General features: G+C 36.6%; 1 protein-coding gene across 2 annotated transcripts in view; it reads right to left on the reverse strand.

Annotated features, from left to right (window-relative positions):
- Positions 1-4,148: 4,148 nt before the first annotated feature.
- The window catches only part of LOC591684 (HBS1-like protein), a 48,015-nt gene continuing 31,555 nt past the window's right edge, over positions 4,149-20,608 (reverse strand). For both annotated transcript variants that reach the window (XM_030982932.1, XM_030982933.1), the window contains 9 exons: positions 20,122-20,343; positions 18,486-18,603; positions 17,152-17,220; positions 14,987-15,091; positions 9,525-9,615; positions 8,257-8,365; positions 6,861-6,961; positions 5,896-6,040; positions 4,149-4,793 (listed from right to left, as the gene is read on the reverse strand). In XM_030982932.1, the coding sequence (XP_030838792.1) occupies positions 4,782-4,793; positions 5,896-6,040; positions 6,861-6,961; positions 8,257-8,365; positions 9,525-9,615; positions 14,987-15,091; positions 17,152-17,220; positions 18,486-18,603; positions 20,122-20,343 (972 nt within the window). In that variant the 3' untranslated portion in view covers positions 4,149-4,781. The remainder of the gene's footprint in view (positions 4,794-5,895; positions 6,041-6,860; positions 6,962-8,256; positions 8,366-9,524; positions 9,616-14,986; positions 15,092-17,151; positions 17,221-18,485; positions 18,604-20,121; positions 20,344-20,608) is intronic.

Below are 20,608 nucleotides of genomic sequence, written 5' to 3' on the forward strand. Positions count from 1 at the left end.
TTACAATACGGATTTTGTTCAAAATAAAAAATAGCTAAAACAGCTAAATTTGCACTTCAGAATGGAACTACAACACATTGCATGTATATATCAGTGGATCAGGATGGGAGCCCGGGTTTGAAGGGCAGGGTAAAAGAGAAGGGCGCAAAAATGCAACTTTAGGTGATCAAGATGAAGCATAGTAGGAATGACTGTACGAGTAAACTAAAATGTTTTATGCCCCCTCCCCCTAATAGTAATACCCAGTCTATATTGAATTAGAAAAATATATTTTAGAGAGTAATGTGGATTACCTTTTGGACAAATGATCGTTTCTTAAAATCTACTCTTGTACATGTTATTTTTTCTCTCTCTCTCTCTCTCTCTCTCTCTTTCTAATTTTTTTTTTCTCCATTTTTTTCTTTGAAAGCTCAATCAATAATCAGCCTTTTAACAAGTTGTACCGGCAACACATTTTCAAGTTTGCTGCTTCCACCCCTCGCACCCCCCCCCCCCTCTTTCTCTCTCTCCCTCTCACTGAATGAGTTTTGTCTTTTAGTATTTTAGTCTTTGATAGCATGTTCATAAACGAAAACAACAAGAAGGTTTTCTACAATCAATCGGTCGAGACACAATTTATATTTTTCATCATAGCATGTTCACTTTATTCATTATGTCAAACCATACTTTGGCTTAATAATCTGAATGAAAATACACTGAAGTTGTACATGTATTTAGATTATGCGATATACTGGTAGGCCTCCCTTCCAGAAATCAGGCAGAATTCATTAATGGTTTGTATATCCAGTGGCCTCAGCAGATAGTTTTCTTAATATATCACTCCTCTCAACTCACAGAACAAAGTAGAGGTGTCGTGGTCGAGTGGATATTTCACCGGACTGTCGATCACAAGGTCCGCGGTTCGAGTCGCGCCGTGGCACTAATGTCCTTTGGCAAGACATTAATCTACGTTTGCCACACTCGACCCAGGTGAGGTAAATGGGTACCTGCATGGCAGGAACTAAAATACTATAGCGCCGTAATGGCAGCCATGCTGAAGCCGGGGTAATAATTTCCAAAGCTCTTTGGAAGCGCATAGACGTTATAATGTGATATGCGCTATACAAGAACCAAATATTATCAATATTATCAAAGTAGGCCATTTGATTTACATTATTCTTATTGCCACACAGATGCCTTTTCCTTGTATAACAGGAATAAAGCAAATCATAACGACTAGATTGTTTGTAAATGTGCATCTCTTGAATTTGTTAAAAGTCACTCACATTGTTTTGTCACAGTGGGAAGTCACATTAATTACTTAAGTCGTCTTAAACACATTTTGATACAATAAAGGTACTATTTATTATTATTCAATGTATTCATAAGTTATATTGGCATTTAATGCCACACAGTTGTACATGCCGTACATTGTCATACATCACAGAGTAGCATAATAAAACTCTGGTCCTGGTCATGGGACCGTGTTCCGGAACAACTAATATGCATGAAGTAAGTCATAAGTCAAGCGAGAACCATTAAATCAGTATCGCATACGATACTGGAGATGATTAATCCCTTTAGCTGGGTTTGAAACACGATTACATACGACGCACCCGATTTCTTGGAGCAGTATCAAATGTAATAGTTAGTTATCCTCTTTCTGTTTATAGGCAAATACTAAAGATTGCCAGGTCGATATGGACAATGGCTATTTGATCAACCAGATAACTTAGTTGCTCGCATAAAACTAAAAAGTCAATGAACAAAGAATTTGTTGTAACAATGAAGTTTTGCCTTCATAGAATTGAAAGCAATGCTGACAATAAAGACTCAAGTTATCACTTACGGTAGTACATAACCATGGCACTAAAATCACTCGTTTGATCCTTAATCAAGATAATAAGTGCTCGTGAGGCAAATTCTGATCCATATTAAATAAATGGTGAACAGAAGGTTTACACAGACTATTAAAGCGGCCTCGTCACTCTTTATTTATGTCCTAATGGATTTCCATTCAGACTCTTGATATTCTCAAAATATTGCTCTATGCATTACTGTGACCCGTCAAAAAATTGATCATAAAAAGTGAAATAATGAACAAAGGTCAAATATAATATAGTAGCATTTAACCAAACTTGCAGAGTAAAACTGCAGTGCAGATTTTCTGATTGACCTTTGTGACAGATAATTTCATGAAACAGTAAAAAAGAAAGTACACTAGAAATTGAAGCTATTATGATTTTCTGGGGATAATATAAGGAATCTTTATAGTCTTGAACCAGAGATATTAAAGATGAAAAACATTTTCATAGTGATATATGAAATGCATAATCAACTTAATGCAAAACTGCATGATATATATGACAATTAAACACATTTGGGATAAAATTGCACAAAAAAGAGAAATATTTTGTAAGCTTATAAATCAAAGATGATGCATATTTAGTAAACATATGACAACTAAGTATTTTTCACAACACTTAATGAAAAAAGGGTTAACATGCATTATGACTGTTGTGTTCTTATTATCCACTGCTCACTTCTTTCATAGAAAGATACACTGATAGACATGTAGGTCTACAGTTACGACGGATGTTCGTTTCATGCATAAATAATCATTTTTATCATGAAATTAGAAAAATTCTTAAAGAAGTAAATCTTATGTACACGTACATATATTTCAATTTTGTTCTTCACGTATTTGAACATGAAAACGCTTAAACAAAATATATCTGACAGCCATAAACCATTATTGATATGGGAAGAGTAATTGCATTTTGTCTTGTTTATAAATATTAAAGATAAACACCATAAAAGAACTAAAATCTAATGAGAAAAAGTAAGAGTGAACTAAATATGATGGAAATGTTTAGAAATTGGAAAACAAATTGAAAAGGGAACAAACATATAGTTGATACAGTACAACAATACACTCGACGGTGGCCTGTACTGCAACTGAAAAAGAAAGTCGATATTCTGGTGTTTGAACGAAGAAAAAAAATAAGTGGCAAAAAATTCTGGCATGGGACATGATTTTAAAGAAGACCCTGTTTTAACAGGAATTACAAGCATATGCATAAGAATTAGAACCTGTCAAAGAAGTGGCCAAAAGTTGGCCAAAGTTGGCCAAAGAAGAAAGGGGAAGAAAAGGAGATAATCAGAGCTAGCGCAGACAAAAAATGACTTTAAAAGCGTCAGTACGATAAGATGCTAAGTATTTTGTTGACATGGCCCTGGTCCTGCTTTCATTGATCACTTGATATATATCCTCGTTTATAATTTAGATACAACAAATTTTAACATGAGGGCAATAGGGCATTGTGCTGGTCTTACATGCAAAACAATCTTATCAATATTATACTCAACAATTAAATTCCTGTATAACCAGAAAATTTTGTGACACAAAACTTTTTTCAAAGATGACCATTTTTATGGCAAAAGTCTTTCATGAATTAAGACAGATTTAAGCCTTGTTCCGATGGCCGTTACCTCTGTGTTAAAGGGATCCGGTAACTTTGTCTCAGATTCTGAAACAAAATTCTGGGTTTAGCTCGTGCTGCAATTATAATTATAAACCTTTAAGTCAGTCAGGAACCCCATGACTTTTACAAGCCGATCGCCTGTTTGACAGAGCTGCCAACCTCCAGAACAGAAAATCAGTAATCACAAGGGTCAAAATCAGTAATTTCCTATGCGGCGCTATGAATCTAAAAAAAAACAGCACGCCGACACGATTATCTGATATTTTTGGTGATTTTACTCACACAGTTGTTAAATACTGATATTCAGGTCATCACAACACAGTTTTCAATGAAAAATGGCTTCTATCAGTACGGAATGTTGTCTCAAATTCAGATTAAAAAAAAAAAAAAAAAAAAAAAAAAAAAAAAAGATCATTTTTTTTTAAAAATCCGTAATTTGAGACAACATTCCGTAATGATCGTTAATTTCCGTACCAATTACGGGAAATCCGTACTTGTTGGCAGCTCTGGTTTGATAATCAAGATATTTTTGATTAGAATTACAAATTTTGAAAACCGTTTGCCAAACGGTTTTTATAACACTACAGTCTATTGGGGAAAACGAGTATGGTAAAACCGGTCACTCAAAGATTTTTACTTTTTTGAGGCAGTTCTTGATCATTTTGAAGCGCAATTTTTTTAGGGCTTCGATTTTACACCATATCACAGACACTGATAGTACGTAGGGCCGTGTATCTTAGATTTAACATTGTTAAACGATCCCTTTAAAGTATACCAGTAACAGTGAACTACCAGAGACCAAGGGAACACACGAATACTTACGTATTAGTGGATCATTAAAACTATACCATATGCATGAAAATAGCTCTCCAGCAAACCATTACAAAAGCACCAAAATGCCCTAGGGTAATTTTTATCTTCGTACGTTATTGCTACATTTTTCCAAAAGTCCTGACAGAGCTTCTTGTTGATAAAATTGTATCTGCTCCAAGTTTACATGCATTGCAAGTCATGAAGTGTAGAACTCTTGTCCCTATGTTAGAAGTCCGCAGTAAGAGAATTCACAGGTGATGCATCTGGGGCCTATTTCACAAAGCTTTTTTTCAATGACAAATTACTAAAATCAGTGACAAATCTGCTGATAACCAATCAGAAGCAAGGATTTCAGTAGCTTATAACAAAAACTGTCACTTGTCACTGATGACAAGTTTTGTGAAACACCCCCCTGATCTCCAGTGTCAAAGTTGAACTTCACAATGAACCAGTTTCTCGAGGTTGTAGATAAGTCAGGCAAGTCAGCTGCTTCTCTATAGATGCTCAATATTTCAACTGCAAAAACGAAAAAAATAGAAGATAAATTTAATAATAATGATAATGATAATAATAATCTTTTTAGTCAACTCCAAATTTTATTAAACCGAAAATGGAAATTCTTTTTGCCCAATTGATCGTGAGCCCGGCAGCCACTGAGCAGCGCCAGATTGACGTTGCTCTATCCCCTTATTGTTGAACGCCAAACAAGGTAGCAGCAACTCCCGTCTTTTAACGTCTTTTGGTATGACGCGGCCGGGGTTCGAACCCACGACCTCCCGGTTGTGAGGCGGACGCTCTACTGACTGAGCGAACAATTTACCCAATCAATGGAATATGATTAACTGATATCAGAAGAGGTGAAAAGCTGGCAAGAAAATAAGAATAATGAAAAGTGTAGCTCACAGTTTGAATAAATTGTGCAACCTTTTTTGCAATCCATGAGTTTATCCCATGATCATTACAAATTGTCAAATAAAACATCGATCTATAACATGCAGTATTTCATGATTTTTTTTAAATTTGCCAAATACTACACTATTTCTAATGCTGTTTGGATTATGTGTAAAGAATAAATAAAACAGCATAGAAGATCATATGGTAATTTGTCAGCACTGCAATAAAATTATGAATGTTTCAATGTAGTAATACAGTCAAATCTGTCTATACTCTATAGCGATCGGCCAAGGGAAACACAAAAACTGGTCTATGTACCGGTAGCCAGGTGGTCTCTGTAGACAGGTTACTTTAGCACATGTTTCAATGAGAAACAATTTTCAAGGGAAACAAAAAATGTGGTCTTTGTATACAGGTTACCTTAGTACATGTTTCAATGAGAAACCATTTTCAAGGGAAACAAAAAAATGTGGTCTTTGTATACAGGTTACCTTAGTACATGTTTCAATGAGAAACCATTTTCAAGGGAAACAAAAAAATGTGGTCTTTGTATACAGGTTACCTTAGTAACCATTTTCAAGGGAAACAAAAAAATGTGGTCTTTGTAGACAGGTTTGACTGTATGACATGAGTGTCATTAAACAGCAAATAACATTGCAATTTTTCTTATCACTTGGATGAGGAGTGTTTCAAGTGAACAATGATGATGCTAAAGCAGGCATACCTCAGTAACAACTCCGGCTGCGATGGTGGAGCCTCCGTACCGCAGCATAAACCTTCCCAACTCCTTATAGTCCTTGTAAAGCTCGAGACATACCGGTCTGCTCGTCTCCAACTCAATGATTGCATTCATCTGTTTGGTGAGGCATCTGGAAAAGAAGGTGAAATTGCAGCAAAGACATTGGACTAAGTTTATAAAAAATAGAGAAATTGTAGAAGAAAAGAAAATACGGGAGTTTCAAAATCAAATACTTTAGAACATGACACCTCCAAAACACTACCTGAAACAAATAAGAATTCTGGCGCTGCAAACTTGAGATTAATTATTGGACTTGCGATTGATTTTGATCAATCATTCACGACAGTATATAAGACGGGGCTCTGAGAATCTTTAGAAATATTCCTTGACTGACATAAGGTACTGGTACAAGGTTTGAATCCCTGTGGCAACACTCACATCCTTTGGCAAGACATTAATCTACGTTTGCACTTTGCACTGATAACAGCTGCCGGAGCTAAAGCTAGGATAATCATTTTTAAAGCGCTTTGGAAGCGCTTAGGGACATTTTATAAGATGATGACTTGGATCCTAATCAAATGATTGGTTGAAAGCATACACGTGACCAGGCATTTTTTTTGCCTAACACGTAATTTGGATCATGACCAGTCATTATCCAATTCTATTGACTGGTCATTAGTAAAATCATGTTATAAAACATAATCTTATAAAAACAAGTAATACATATGATTTTGTTCGGGCATTAGTAAAATTACCCACAACCGGTACCTTCAAAACAGCCCAAAAACCCTCGGCTACCACCTGGGACGTGTTAGACTGTTCCAAAGGTGTGGGTAACTCTTACTAATGCCCTCCCTGCTGTGTATTATTTGTATAATATCATAATGTGTTATCCGCTATATAAGAACGGAAGATTATTAAAGTAAATACGAAGTGCACCCATGACCTACTTTGGTTTCTTCTGTACAACCTCTCCTGTGCTTTTATGAAGAACACTGACTAGCTTCTTGATGACAGCAGGCTCACTCACTGACTGGTAGTGGACAAGTACCTGGGCAAAGATGGAGAGCAATTAAAGAGAAGGTTGAGTTCCGGGAAGAGGTGAAAAATAATTTGTGAGCGTTATCATTCTTATTATGCAAGTGTGGAAGAACATCAGATAAGTCATGTTCCCTGAAAAGCATGGCTCTTCAAATGCCTTCATATTCTAAATATGTCATGTTAACATCGTAAAAATCCAGGGTAGGATTTTTACGCCATATGTTCGTGTAGTCCCATATACATCTTTCTGTGTACAATGTTTGTAACTTTACCAAGACTTGGCCAAATTTCTTATCATTTTGATGATTCCAGAACCTTGCAATACACACAAATTCTTATATGCTAGATGATCAACCTTTTCTGGTCGATTCCACACCGTTTCTTTCGCAAAGCAATTGCATGACCAGAACTCAACTTCATCTGTAAAACAAAACGGTTGTAGTGATCAATAGGATCATTTGTGGAATATGACTTTGAAGGGAAGTCCACCCTGGTATTACTTTGGTTTTAAAAGAAGCAGAAAAGTGAGAGGAACAGTTCAGTGAAAGTTTGAGCAAGTTCCGATAAAAAAATAAGAAAGTTATTAATTTTTTAAGTTGCAATCAAGCGAACACAAATTGTCGACTCTGTGACTTATCTTGCAAGCTCCTCTCCAATTTGCTCTGTACCAGCAATATCAGAAATTTTCATTTTCCTTCAAGAAAATTGTCAATCATACATGCACCCTAAACATAATTATTGCAGATGTGTTTCTATTATTATATATCAATAACAAAGAAAAAGAAAGTTTTTGAAATTTAATATACAGAGCAAATTCATAATCAGTATCAATATCATGAAATCCATATTTTCCTGTAAACAAAAATGGATGCCTTCCCTATTCTCTTTTGTTGTAAGAAGTATTCCTCAATCATCATTTACCAAAGGAAGATGTGTTGGGGTCTAGTGTGTAAGTCGCCGGACTGTAAAGCACGAGGTACAGGTTTAAATCCCAGCCCGACACTAACGTCCTTTGGCAAGATGTTAATCAACAAGTGCAACTCTCCACCTAGGTGCTAAATTGGTACCCGGTAATGCAGTGTGCTCAGCACTGTGAGCATCTGTAAAATGACGCCTGGCTGGAATACGTCACAGGGAGTGGAGAATGTGCACACATTGTGTGCGGGCGAGCTTGAATCTGATGAACAGGGTAACAATATATCTGCAAAGCCCTTACAGGCATCGTTGATGTATTAAGCGCTATATTGAAGCGGAATATTATATTAGCAAAGGAATGATTTTGAGAAGATAAACAAGTTTACTTACTGGAAAGCCCTTAGTTAGAGGGACCTCAATGTTGAAGATGACTACTCTAGCTTGGAACCGTGTCGAGGCTCTGATGGGGTCATGATAGGTACAAATCACACTCCCGATCCTGAAAGGTCGTGAAAAGGTCATGAAAAGGTCATGAAAAGGTCAATATAAAGTTCAAATATATATTTGAACTTTTGCAGAGACCCAAATTCCATTAGATTTCTTTACCTTTACATGTATTGATCAGTGACCTTCGGATGTTTGTATAATTTGTATTTCTTTCTTTTTTACACTTGCAATATCTTTTATATACATATATATTTTTTATTGAATGGATTGAATAAATCTTGAACTGAACTGAAAAGGTCAATAAATTAAATCAAAATTCTGCAGTGGTACAAATAAGTCTTGGACCACTGGATAGGGCACCAAACCATGGTCCAGCTGGTAGAGGGTTTAAATCCCTGTCACAGGACCGATGTCATTTGTGGCAAGACATTATTCTAACTTAGCTTCATACTGTAAAACACACTGTAAATTCTGATGCATTATCTGAAATAAATGCTATTTCACTATTACATGAATGATGAAACAGATAGTAATTCATGTTCATCTAATTTATGCTCTTCATACTTGCTTATCAATTCATAAAATGTCCAGGAGTAGAGCCATTATTCTATTTATGGAAATGCATGCATTCTCCTAATGCAATCTGTCATGTGACCTTACATGGTAAAATAAATAGAAACATAGGCATGAACCTGGAAATGATCTGTTAGACCTACATGTAGATAGTAAAATTTACTATCTGGTACTAACTGTTACCATCTCAATTATTTCCAGAATTTTGAAATCCTGTAGTAACATGAAAAAAGGTCGGTTTCAACAAATAGGCTAACCATCCTGCCAGAGATTCTGTAATCATGATATTTCATTCAATTTGCCAACAGGGGGGTGTTTCACAAAGATCCTAAGTTGAAATTATCTCTAAGTTGGACTTAACAATCATGGAAAGCTGTTAGCATCTATGAACATATTTTGTAAAAACTTATTTTAAAAGGCATAAAATGTTGATTTAAATCATTCATATTTTCTATTATCAAGGAGATTTCATGTTCTTGATGTGGAATTTATAAAAAGTTTAAAATACTTGAATATATTTTATTTTAAGGCTACAAATGGCTCTCCATAACTTCTAAGTCCAACTTAGAGTTAAGTTTGACTTAGGATCTTTGTGAAACACCCCCCTGGTTATAATACGAACACTGGCTATAACTCACGTGAGATTCATCTGATCGACACCTGTGATGACTATGGTAGTGTGATCACCCGCACAGGCCCACCTTGTGTCTTCATCGTGTACTGTGATTACTGCACAATGGAAATCAACAATGGGTCAATAAGCTACATGTGCATAAAGACCACCCAAGGGAGACAAGAAAAGTGCTCTTTATAGGCAGGCGGTCTTTACGTTACAGTGAAACCCGTCTATAAAGACCACCCAAGGGAGACAAAAAAAGTGGTCTTTACAGGCAGGTGGTCTTTACGTTACAGTGAAACCTGTCTATAAAGACCACCCAAGGGAGACAAGAAAAGTGGTCTTTGTAGGCAGGTGGTCTTTACGTTACAGTGAAACCTGTCTATAAAGACCACCCAAGGGAGACAAGAAAAGTGGTTTTTATAGGCAGGTGGTCTTTATGTACAGGTTCCTTTAGTACAGTGAAACCTGTCTATAAAGACCACCCAAAGGAGATAAGAAAAGTGGTCTTTGTATGCAGGGTGTCTTTACGTACAGGTTCCTTTAGTACTGTGATTACTACACAATGGAAATCAACAATGGGTTGATAAGCTACTTGTGCAAATACAGAGAAACCTGTCTATAAAGACCACCCAAGAGAGACAAGAAAAGTGGATTTTGTAGGCAGGTGGTCTTTACATTACAGTGAAACCTGTCTATAAAGACCATCCAAGAGAGAAAAGAAAAGTGGTCTTTAAAGGTAGGCGGTCTTTACGTTACATTTAAACCTGTCTATAAAGACCACCCAAGGGAGACAAGAAAAGTGGTCTTTGTAGGCAGGCGGTCTTTACATTACAGTGAAACCTGTCTATAAAGACCACCCAAGAGAGAGAGACAAGAAAAGTGGTCTTTATAGTCAGGTGGTCTTTACGTTACAGTGAAACCTGTCTTTAAAGACCACCCAAGGGAGACAAGAAAAGTGGTCTTTGTAGGCAGGCGGTCTTTACATTACAGGGAAACCTGTCTATAAAGACCACCCAAGGGAGACAAGAAAAGTGGTTTTTATAGGCAGGTGGTCTTTATGTACAGGTTCCTTTAGTACAGTGAAACCTGTCTATAAAGACCACCCAAGAAAGACAAGAAAAGTGGTCTTTGTACTAGGCAGGAGGTCTTTATGTACAGGTTCCTTTAGTACTGTGATTACTACACAATGGAAATCAACAATGGGTTGATAAGCTACTTGTGCAAATACAGAGAAACCTGTCTATAAAGACCACCCAAGGGAGACAAGAAAAGTGGTCTTTATAGGCAGGTGGTCTTTACATTACAGTGAAACCTGTCTATAAAGACCATCCAAGAGAGACAAGAAAAGTGGTCTTTATAGGCAGGTGGTCTTTACATTACAGTGAAACCTGTCTATAAAGACCACCCAAGAGAGACAAGAAAAGTGGTCTTTATAGGCAGGTGGTCTTTACATTACAGTGAAACCTGTCTATAAAGACCATCCAAGAGAGAAAAGAAAAGTGGTCTTTAAAGGTAGGCGGTCTTTACGTTACATTTAAACCTGTCTATAAAGACCACCCAAGGGAGACAAGAAAAGTGGTCTTTAAAGGCAGGGTGCTCTTTATGTACAGGTTCCTTTAGTACATGTTTCAATGAGAAACCATTTTTCAAGGGAAACAAAAAATGTGGTCTCTGTAGACACCCAAGAGAGACAAGAAAAGTGGTCTTTGTAGGCAGGGTGTCTTACTGTCTTTACATGTATGTACAGGTTCCTTTAGTACATGTTTAAATGAGAAACCATTTTACAAGGGAAACAAAAAAAATGTGGTCTCTGTAGACAGGTGGTCTTTCTATACAGGTGGTCGTTAAAGCCAGTTAGACTGTACTTGCATTGTCTTAAAAATAGGACTACAACATGGAAAACTAGATGGAATTCGACTGCGCGCAGTCGAAAATGATGCCTCCGTCATAGAGCAATTTTACGAACCGAAACGGAAGAAATTTTTCAAATTCAAGTTCAATTGTAATCCATTAACCCTATTTAGCCCGGGGGGGGCTTGAGAAGCCCCCCCCTCGACATTTTTCGCGATAATTTTTTAACGCAAGAAAATCTTGCACTGAAACTTTGTGACTTTTTTCTTTCGAGTCTTGCGCAACTTTTGAAAGAAATTTTTCGAAAATCGGACCTACCATTACAAAGTCACGTGTCCTTTTGTCTTCGCATGTCAGCCCGAAAATCGCTCATTTTTGTGATTTGTGTACAAAACATATGGAAATCTCATTTTTCAAATAAAGAGGTAAAACATTGGTTATTTGGTCTTGTTTAGATTTTAGGTGTTTATTTTGGGGTCAAAATAGTTGAATTATAGATGGAAATGAAATAAAACAACAAAAACAATAAAATACATAAGTAAAAAAAACAAAGAAATACATAAGAAATTATCAAAACTATAGATAACATAAGGAATAACCCTGGTTTTTCAAATTTTTGTGTTGTATTATTATTCCAAATGGTCTAACAAATATATGTAGTGAGAAAGAATGCTTAAATATGAATAATGTCTGATTTATGGGCAAAAATGTGAATTTAGTGACCTTATTTGCATAAATTACCATAAATATGCAAATGAGTGAATTTTTCAAAAAAATTGAAATTACCATAGTATTCTATACACTTCACTTGACATGTATGCAAATTTTCGCGGCGATCGGGCGTTTCACGGCCGAGATCATAGGGGGGGGCCTGAGAAGCCCCCCCCCGGGCTATGCAGTTTCAAAATAGCCCGGGCTAAATAGGGTTAACATGTTCTCAGAATATCGTGATTACAAGCCATTTCTCATATACATATATGACCCTTTGATCTTTGACCTCATGACCCTAAAATCTACTCAGTTCATTGGCTCTGCAAGATTTCCTGAGTTAAATAGTAATCCATCTGTCAGTTCTAATGAGAATGCGTCCACAAGCTATTTTTGCATACATAATGAGCCCATGACCTTTGATCTTATGAACCATTCATTGGCTCTGCAAGATACATAAATGATCTAAGTTTGGCAGGAATCCATCAATCTGTTCTAATGATAATACGATCACAAGCTATTTTTGCATACATAATGAGCCGCATGACCTTGACCTTTACCTCATGACCCTAAAATCTAATCAGTTCATCAGCTCTGCAAGTAACATACATGACCTAAGTTTGGCAGGAATCCATCAATCGGTTCTTGAGATAAGGCGATCACGAGCTGTTTTTGCATACACAATGTGCGCTGTGACCTTTGACCTCGTGACCCCAAAATCTAATCAGTTCATTGGCTTTGCAAGATACATACATGATCAAAGTTTGGCAGGAATCCATCAATCGGTTCTTCAGATAACGCGATCACAAGCTGTTTTTGCATACATAATGAGCCCTGTGACCTTTGACCTCGTGACCCCAAAATCTAATCAGTTCATCAGCTCTGCAAGATACATACATGACCAAAGTTTGGCAGGAATCCATCAATCGGTTGTTCAGATAATGCGATCACAAGCTGTTTTTGCATACATAATGAGCCCTGTGACCTTTGACCTTTGACCTCGTGACCCAAAATGTAATCAGATTGTTTTCCTATAGTGATACACACTATCACTAAGTTTGAAGTTTAAATCTCCAGTGGTTCTTGAGATATCATGATAACAATCTCAATGTATGGAATTTCATAAGTTGACCTCTGTGACCCTTGACCTTTGACATACGTGCTCCAAAATCTAATCAGATCGTCTTCCTATGGTGATACATACTATCCTTAAGTTTGAAGTTTAAATCTCGAATGGTTCTTGAGATATCGCGCTAACAAACTCAATACAAGGAATTTCATAAGTTGACCTCTGTGACCTGTGACCTTTGATCTACGTACTCCAAAATCTAATCAGATCGTCTTCCTAAGGTGATAAATACTATTCCCGAGTCTTAAGTTTAAATCTTAAATGGTTCTTGAGATATTGTGATAACGGTCAAACGGGACGTACGGACGTACGGACGGACAACCCGAAAACATGATGCCTCCGGCACCACCTTCGGTGGCGGAGGCATAAAAATCTTCTCCTTTGACTATCTTTACCATCACTATGAACATGACGGACAAAGAAAAAGGACAAAATATACAGTTCCTCATTCTACCCTCAACAATTGCTGTGGTAGACAACGGAACATCCCTTCACTGCTATTATGTAAAAATGTGTAGAACAGGTGTCACATGCATATTCACCTGTTCTACTTATTTTACATAATAGCAGTGAAGGGATGTTCTTTTGTCTACCACAGCAATTGTTGAGGGTAGACTAAGGAACTGTATATTTCGTCCTCTTTCTTTGTCCGTCATGTTCATAGTGCATGTACCCTGATTACTGGTGCAGGCGAGGGACTCAAACTGTACATACATCAACAAATAGAAGAAAATGAACTTGAAATCCTGTTTTGTGAATTTCACTTCATGTGCTGTATTGAATCAAACACTGTAAAAATATCAGATGGAAATTAACACATTGAATATGAACCCTGTAAACACGTCATGTATACCGGTGGATAAGTCTGGTTCTCCGATAAAACTTCAAGATGTAGGTCCCTTTCCTTGCTTAAATACATTTACAAAGTAAATACATAGTTTTCTACATTGATCCTTTTCAAAACAAGCATCAAACCAAATAACAATTTTAAAAAACTACAATATCTTATAACCCTCTCCATTATATATAATGTATTATATAACATCTAAGAAGATCCTTGTCATCTGATTGGAGGATTGTTGGTCACATGATATTCAATGATTAATCTATTTAACGTCTACGTCATTTAGCGTGCATTTTGGTGATATGCTTATTATGCTACCCGTATTGTTTGCCGAGTTGTGACGTTGTATTGCAGCACAACCTTTGACACATACATTCACAAGCAGGTCAATCGGGTCATCAAGGCGGACAGTAAAAACAGCAATTTTGTGCTATTAAACGACGCTGAACTTGATGTTATATAAAACATTTAATGAATGTTTTTTATTCATACACAGAGCTGCCAACCTTGTGTGACCAAAAAAAGGAACCATGATGACAAAAAAAAAGGAATTTCAGGCAAAAAAAAAAGGAATACTTTAAAACAAAACTTACAACCACGCGCGACACACTTCCAATGCAGAAATGTCCATTCCTTATGCTTTTTTCTCCATACAAGCAGGTATTTTTTTTTGGGGGGGGGGGGGGTTATTTTGGTATTATCAGCATTTCATTATTTTTGAGAATACTTTTTTCTCCACGTATGTTTTCAAGTATATTTTAAACTTACTTTTTTATTGAATTTGGAATCAAATCAACATTTTGGGGTGTAATTAATTTTTTTAATTTTTTTTAAACAACATAATACCGTACTTTGGAGGAAAAGATGGAGTAATTCCGGCAAAAACGGAATGGTTGGCAGCTGTGATAACAGTATAAGAGAAAATATGTGTATCATCTGGACGTCTTACCTTTAATGAGCCCATTCTCCCCAGCAGGCATCACCATGATCTTTTCTCCAATCTGAAGGCTACCCGTTTCGATTTTCCCTGAGACACTCACCCCTGACCCCATACCTAAACAAAAACAGTTAATTATCATAATTGTATTAAATCAATAGTACCTCTAAAGCCCCAAGGCAATTAGCCATTTAATGCGCCATATGTTAACAAGAAGAAACAAAAATCGACATCACAAGTGCCATACTCCTTGTCAACAGGTCCCATTTAACAAAACTTGTCATTGGTGACAAATGACACTATTTGTTATAAGCTAGAGAAATCCTTGCTTCTAATTTGTAATCGGCAGATTTGTCACAGATTTGTGTAGTTTGTCAATGAAAACAGGCTTTGTAAAACGAGTCCCACATCTTTTTAAAGCTCTAGAGTGCATGCAGGGCAGACCTGCCAACCTCTGGAGTTCAAAAACTGTATTCTTTAATCCCAAAAGTTGTATGGTGCTGACAAAAGTTGTATTCTTAAAAATAAACACGGACTGTTACGCGGATCAATGCCTCTTACAGTTCCTACATACAGGAAGAATTTTTTTAATGGATCATTGGTTGAATATGCATGATTTCGTCACAACTGGTGAGATGCTATATAGGACAGAAAGGGCATTTTGCCATTAAAAATGGCACACACACACACAAAATACCAACAACAACAAAAATTATTTAAAAAAAAAAAAAAAATTGTTTTGAAAATCATATTTTCTTGAGGAAAATCGTACTGTCATATTTGCTTCTAAAAATCGTACTAAATACGACTAAATCGTACTGGTTGGCAGGTCTGGCAGGGGTATCAAGTCAGTATTAGAAACCATCCGAAGCAAATGACTGAACTGCTACAAATATTTATGTTGTTGGTTACGTATGGGACATTAGTTACGTTGGTTATGTATGGGACATAACTAGGCGTTGTGGTGTGCACCTGTATTCCGGCTAACAATGGAAGTTACAAACTGATTCAGCCGAGGACGCAGGTTCAAAACTGAGTCACGTCTTTCGGACGGTGACGTTTAAAGGTCGGTCCCCAGATGTAAATAATCATATCTGATTGAAACACGTCTGTAAAAATCCAATACCCACACACACGTATGGGACAAATGAAATACCTCATATTTGCCGACAGATTTACACATTACACTTTCTCTACATAGGTACATGTACCCCCTATATTTTGATATGTGCCAGGACATCATGGAGACAAAGATTACTTGGGTGGTGCATTGGTAAGAAATTCCTTGAACTACAATGATTTTACAGTTAAACCAATCGCATTACAACTAGAAGTGAGAATCATCATAAGTCAATATTAAAATCGTGAGAATGGACTGCACTTAAGGCTCAAATTAATTTCTTTTCCACAGGGCTCTTCCACAAAAAAGCGCCTCTGTGAGGATTTTCAAGGGACTCTTTTATTACTCAGGGGGCTCTTTTTCAATTTGTACCCATGATACTCCTAAATTCTTTGCTATACCATCATTATCTTTATATTATTTCTTTAAGTCGGCATTTTCCCTCTTACAAATTAAACAAAGTACAAAGTAACAAAGGGGTTTCATCCTGTGACGACATTCTCTCCATTTATTCCCATTCGGCACATTATTTCCTCCTCATCATTCAGAGCAACCTTATTCACATTCTTTTTTTAGTCTTTACCATATCCTTCCACAACATCTTTGGTCTTCCTCTTCTCCTCAATATTGATTAACCGGTCGAGGTTCATTATTTGCTGGTCTTTCGGAATCACCAGATTTCAGAGGATTCACGCTTTTCACACCGGTACTACTGGCGCAGTACAGCCACTGTTGACGGCCGCACTGCACTGTGAGCTTCAGTTATTTGTATCGGTAATACTCATAGAGATATGGCGCCATCTCCCGGCGAAATAAGCGTACATTTGTTTACAATATGGCGGCCCAGTCGAGACACCATCAAATTCAAGCGAGAAATCCTGCAGGCTAATCTAACTTACATAGTTCCATTTCATTGGTTTATGGTTTGAAAGTTGGAACTCAATATTGTGTGAAAGTTATAACAGAAAAGATAATCTTTATTTTGTAATTCCACGTGGGCAATTTTGAATTTTGCAATCGCCCATCGCCCCAGTGAAAGAATAAGATTTCTACTCACCCTTGAAGACGTCTGATACACATAACCTCATGGACTGGTCTGTTGATCTCTTCGGTGGCTTCAGTTTGTCTGTAATGGAAAGAGAATGAAGATACAGTCAAACCTACTAAAGGTAATACAAAGTTTTGGTAAGGGGTCATGAATTTGGTTCAAATGAACATATTGGAAGCATATGCGATCCTACAATATTCAGTGATCGTTGTCGCGATTGAAATCGAGTCTAAAGTGATGAAATTGTAAATAATAAATTCTTTATGTTGTATAGTGCCCTCTCAAAGTCAAAATATTGATTTAGCTATAAAACAAAGTTATTTGACTAAAATCGACCAATTTGCTAATACCATTTGGAATATATATATATCACAACTGCATATTCTGAGCTTTTCATGGTCGCAGCTACATGTACCATCGTATGGCCGTAGGCGCTATTTGAAATTTATCAAAATTTACCGGGAGCACCGGTAAATTTTTATATTCAATTTTTCTCGAAAGCAGAAGTGTTTTAGGGGCCAATTTTTTTAGAGCTTACAATACATCCATATGGGCATCCAAAAATATTAACATTGTAAAGAATCACTATCCAGCCAATTTTCAAAAATTACCAAAACTTTGTAATACCTTAGAACACTTTTTTTGTTTCCCTTTGAAATTTTGTCTCAGATTCTGAAACAAATTCCTGGATTTTGCTCATGCTGCCATAATAATAATAAACCTTTAGGTCAGTCAGGAACCCCATGACTTTTACAAACAGATGGCCTGTCTGATTATCAAGATATTTATGATTGGAAATCGAAACCAGATGTTACGTTTTTCGAACGGGTCATAACACAACACTGAGTCTATTGGGGAAAACGAATATGGTAAAACCGGTCACTCAAAGATTTTTACTTTTTTGAGGCACTTCATGATCATTTTGAAGCGCAATTTGTTTAGGGTTTCAACATTACACCATATCACAGACACTGTATTATGTCACTCAGTAGGGGAGCCTATTCACATACAAGCTAGGCTTTTTATTTAGGCTCCCCACATTTTGCATTGTTCTACCCAGCCTGTTATATATACATATTTCAAAAGTTTGTATTTATTTTCCGTACATTATATTTGATTCGAAATCTTTAATTTATTATTTTTTATTTTTTCTTGAGTGAAATCTACTCTTATAATAATATATTAAAAAAAAATATGTATAAAAAAACATTAAAAAAAGAATATAAACTGTTTTTCTATGTAAAATGTGGAATAAATAAAACTTCAAACTTCAACCTTCAAACTGATAACACGTAGGGCCATGCATCTCAGATTTAACATTGTTAAACGATACCTGAACTTACCTATATGGTCCAGTAGGCACGTTTCAGAGTACCATGATGTGAGTGCGGGCTCTTTCGCCTGCTCTGTTAGATTCTCACCAGTCAGTCCACTGCAGGGTATATAAACCACATCAGATTCCTGTTGGCAAAAAACAGAACAACCCTTACTAAAATCTCCCAGGAAATTTGCTGAATAATGTGCGGAAATGTCACAGACTCGAAAGGCTTGTTCCACAAGATGCGGTAAAAGGCAGTGACTTAAAGATAAAGACCAGTTATAGTCATGCGATGGCATTGTGAAAGAAACGGTGTGCAATCGATCAGAAAAAGTTGATCATCTAGCATATAAGTATTGGTGTGTACTACAAGGTTCTGGAATCATCAAAATGATACGAAATTTGGCCCAGTCTTGGTCAAGTTACAAGCACTGTACACAGAAATATGTATCTGGGACTACACGAACATGTGGCGAAAAAATCTGTCCCGATTTTTATGATGTTACATGCCATATTTAGAATTAAGGCATTTGAAGAGCCATACTTTTCAGGGAACATTTGTTATCTGATGTTCTTCCACACTTGCATAATAACAATGATAACGCTCACAAATTATTTTTCACCTCTTCCCAGAACTCATCCTTCTCTTTAATAGTGAGGCAAAATGTTGTAACGACCAATGTAAATAAAATGCAAGTGGGCGTGAGCAAAGGGAAAACTGTTTCTGTGCTTAATACAGACCCCTAATACTGTACTAACTTATCTCAGTATTATATAAGATACAGGATTATGAAGTGCATATTTCAGTTTGTCAATTTTAGCAGGTTTGTTATTTTCCTTCTTTTTTTTTTTCTTTTTTTTACGGAGGATAAGGCTTAGACATGTTAAGATGCACATTGTGCTGTAGACTACAAAGTGTCCAGTTTGTAGGGCATACCATTTAATTTAAAGTTAATTGAATATTTCTTAGTGATAACATTAAACAAGGGAAACGCTCTCGGCGGTCTCGCCTGCATTACGCAATTTGATGATGAAAAATTGAGGTTGGAACATTATTTATAGGCAGGGTGGCCCATTAGCAGGCCCCCAAAAATGAAATCCTCTGAAAATAATCAGCATTTTGAAGTGAATATTGACCATGAATCATCAGAAGAATGTTTACTATTAATTGTACAAGGATCGATAACTTGAATGAGATATGAACAAATTAATTTTTAAAAAATGATTGATTAATTCTCATATTAAGTTGTAAAAACATAATTCAAGTCTACTGACCTAAAATGACCTTTGACCTTGTGACCTGGAATTTGTGTCATATGATTTGTGATACTTGATAACCCTTGGGTACATTTTTCATGGAATTTGAACAAACAATTTTGAAAATATGCTAAAAATTCAAGTTTGTTGTCAAAATCTAAGTTTGTTGACCTTAAATGACTTTTTACCTTAACTCAGTGACCTGAAATTCTACTCATATGATTGGGGATACTTGATAACCCTATAGTCCAAGTTTCATTGACTAAGAACTTATACTTTATATTTGTTGACGCCGTCACCGGAAAAACAGCGCCTATGTCTCGCTTTTTGCTACGCAGGCGAGACAAAAATGACTGATTTATGTTAAGATACTACTTAAAGACTAGATTTCTACTGGCACTCACCTTGAAACCTGCCTGCTTCAGGAACGCTCCCAGCTTCTTGACAATTTCTGAGAACCTCTCTTCAGACCATGACACCGTGTCCAGTTTGTTGACCCCCACCACCAGCTGTCTGACCCCGAGAGACCTCACTAGTAGGGCGTGTTCTCTCGTCTGACCTCCGGACTCAAAGCCGGTCTCAAACTCGCCCCTCGTTGCGTCTACTACTAGGATGGCAGCATCAGCCTGATTACAAATAAATAAAGCTACCGATTCAAGATTTAAGATTTTTGAATGATAATCAAAGTAGGATTAATATACATTTCACTAATTCGACCCTCCCAATATAAGATCGTTAAACTTACATGATGTAACAATCAATGATTTTCTATGTTAAGATATTATTACAGAATTAATTTGAAACTACGAGCTAGCAAAACTTAATAGTTCATTGGCCTGCACAACACATTACTTTGTCTTTGAGAGAGCCCCCTCCCCCCTTCCCCCCTCC

The sequence above is a fragment of the Strongylocentrotus purpuratus genome, unplaced genomic scaffold (assembly GCF_000002235.5).
Source record: "Strongylocentrotus purpuratus isolate Spur 01 unplaced genomic scaffold, Spur_5.0 spur5_scaffold_13, whole genome shotgun sequence".
NCBI classification, from domain to species: domain Eukaryota; kingdom Metazoa; phylum Echinodermata; class Echinoidea; order Camarodonta; family Strongylocentrotidae; genus Strongylocentrotus; species Strongylocentrotus purpuratus.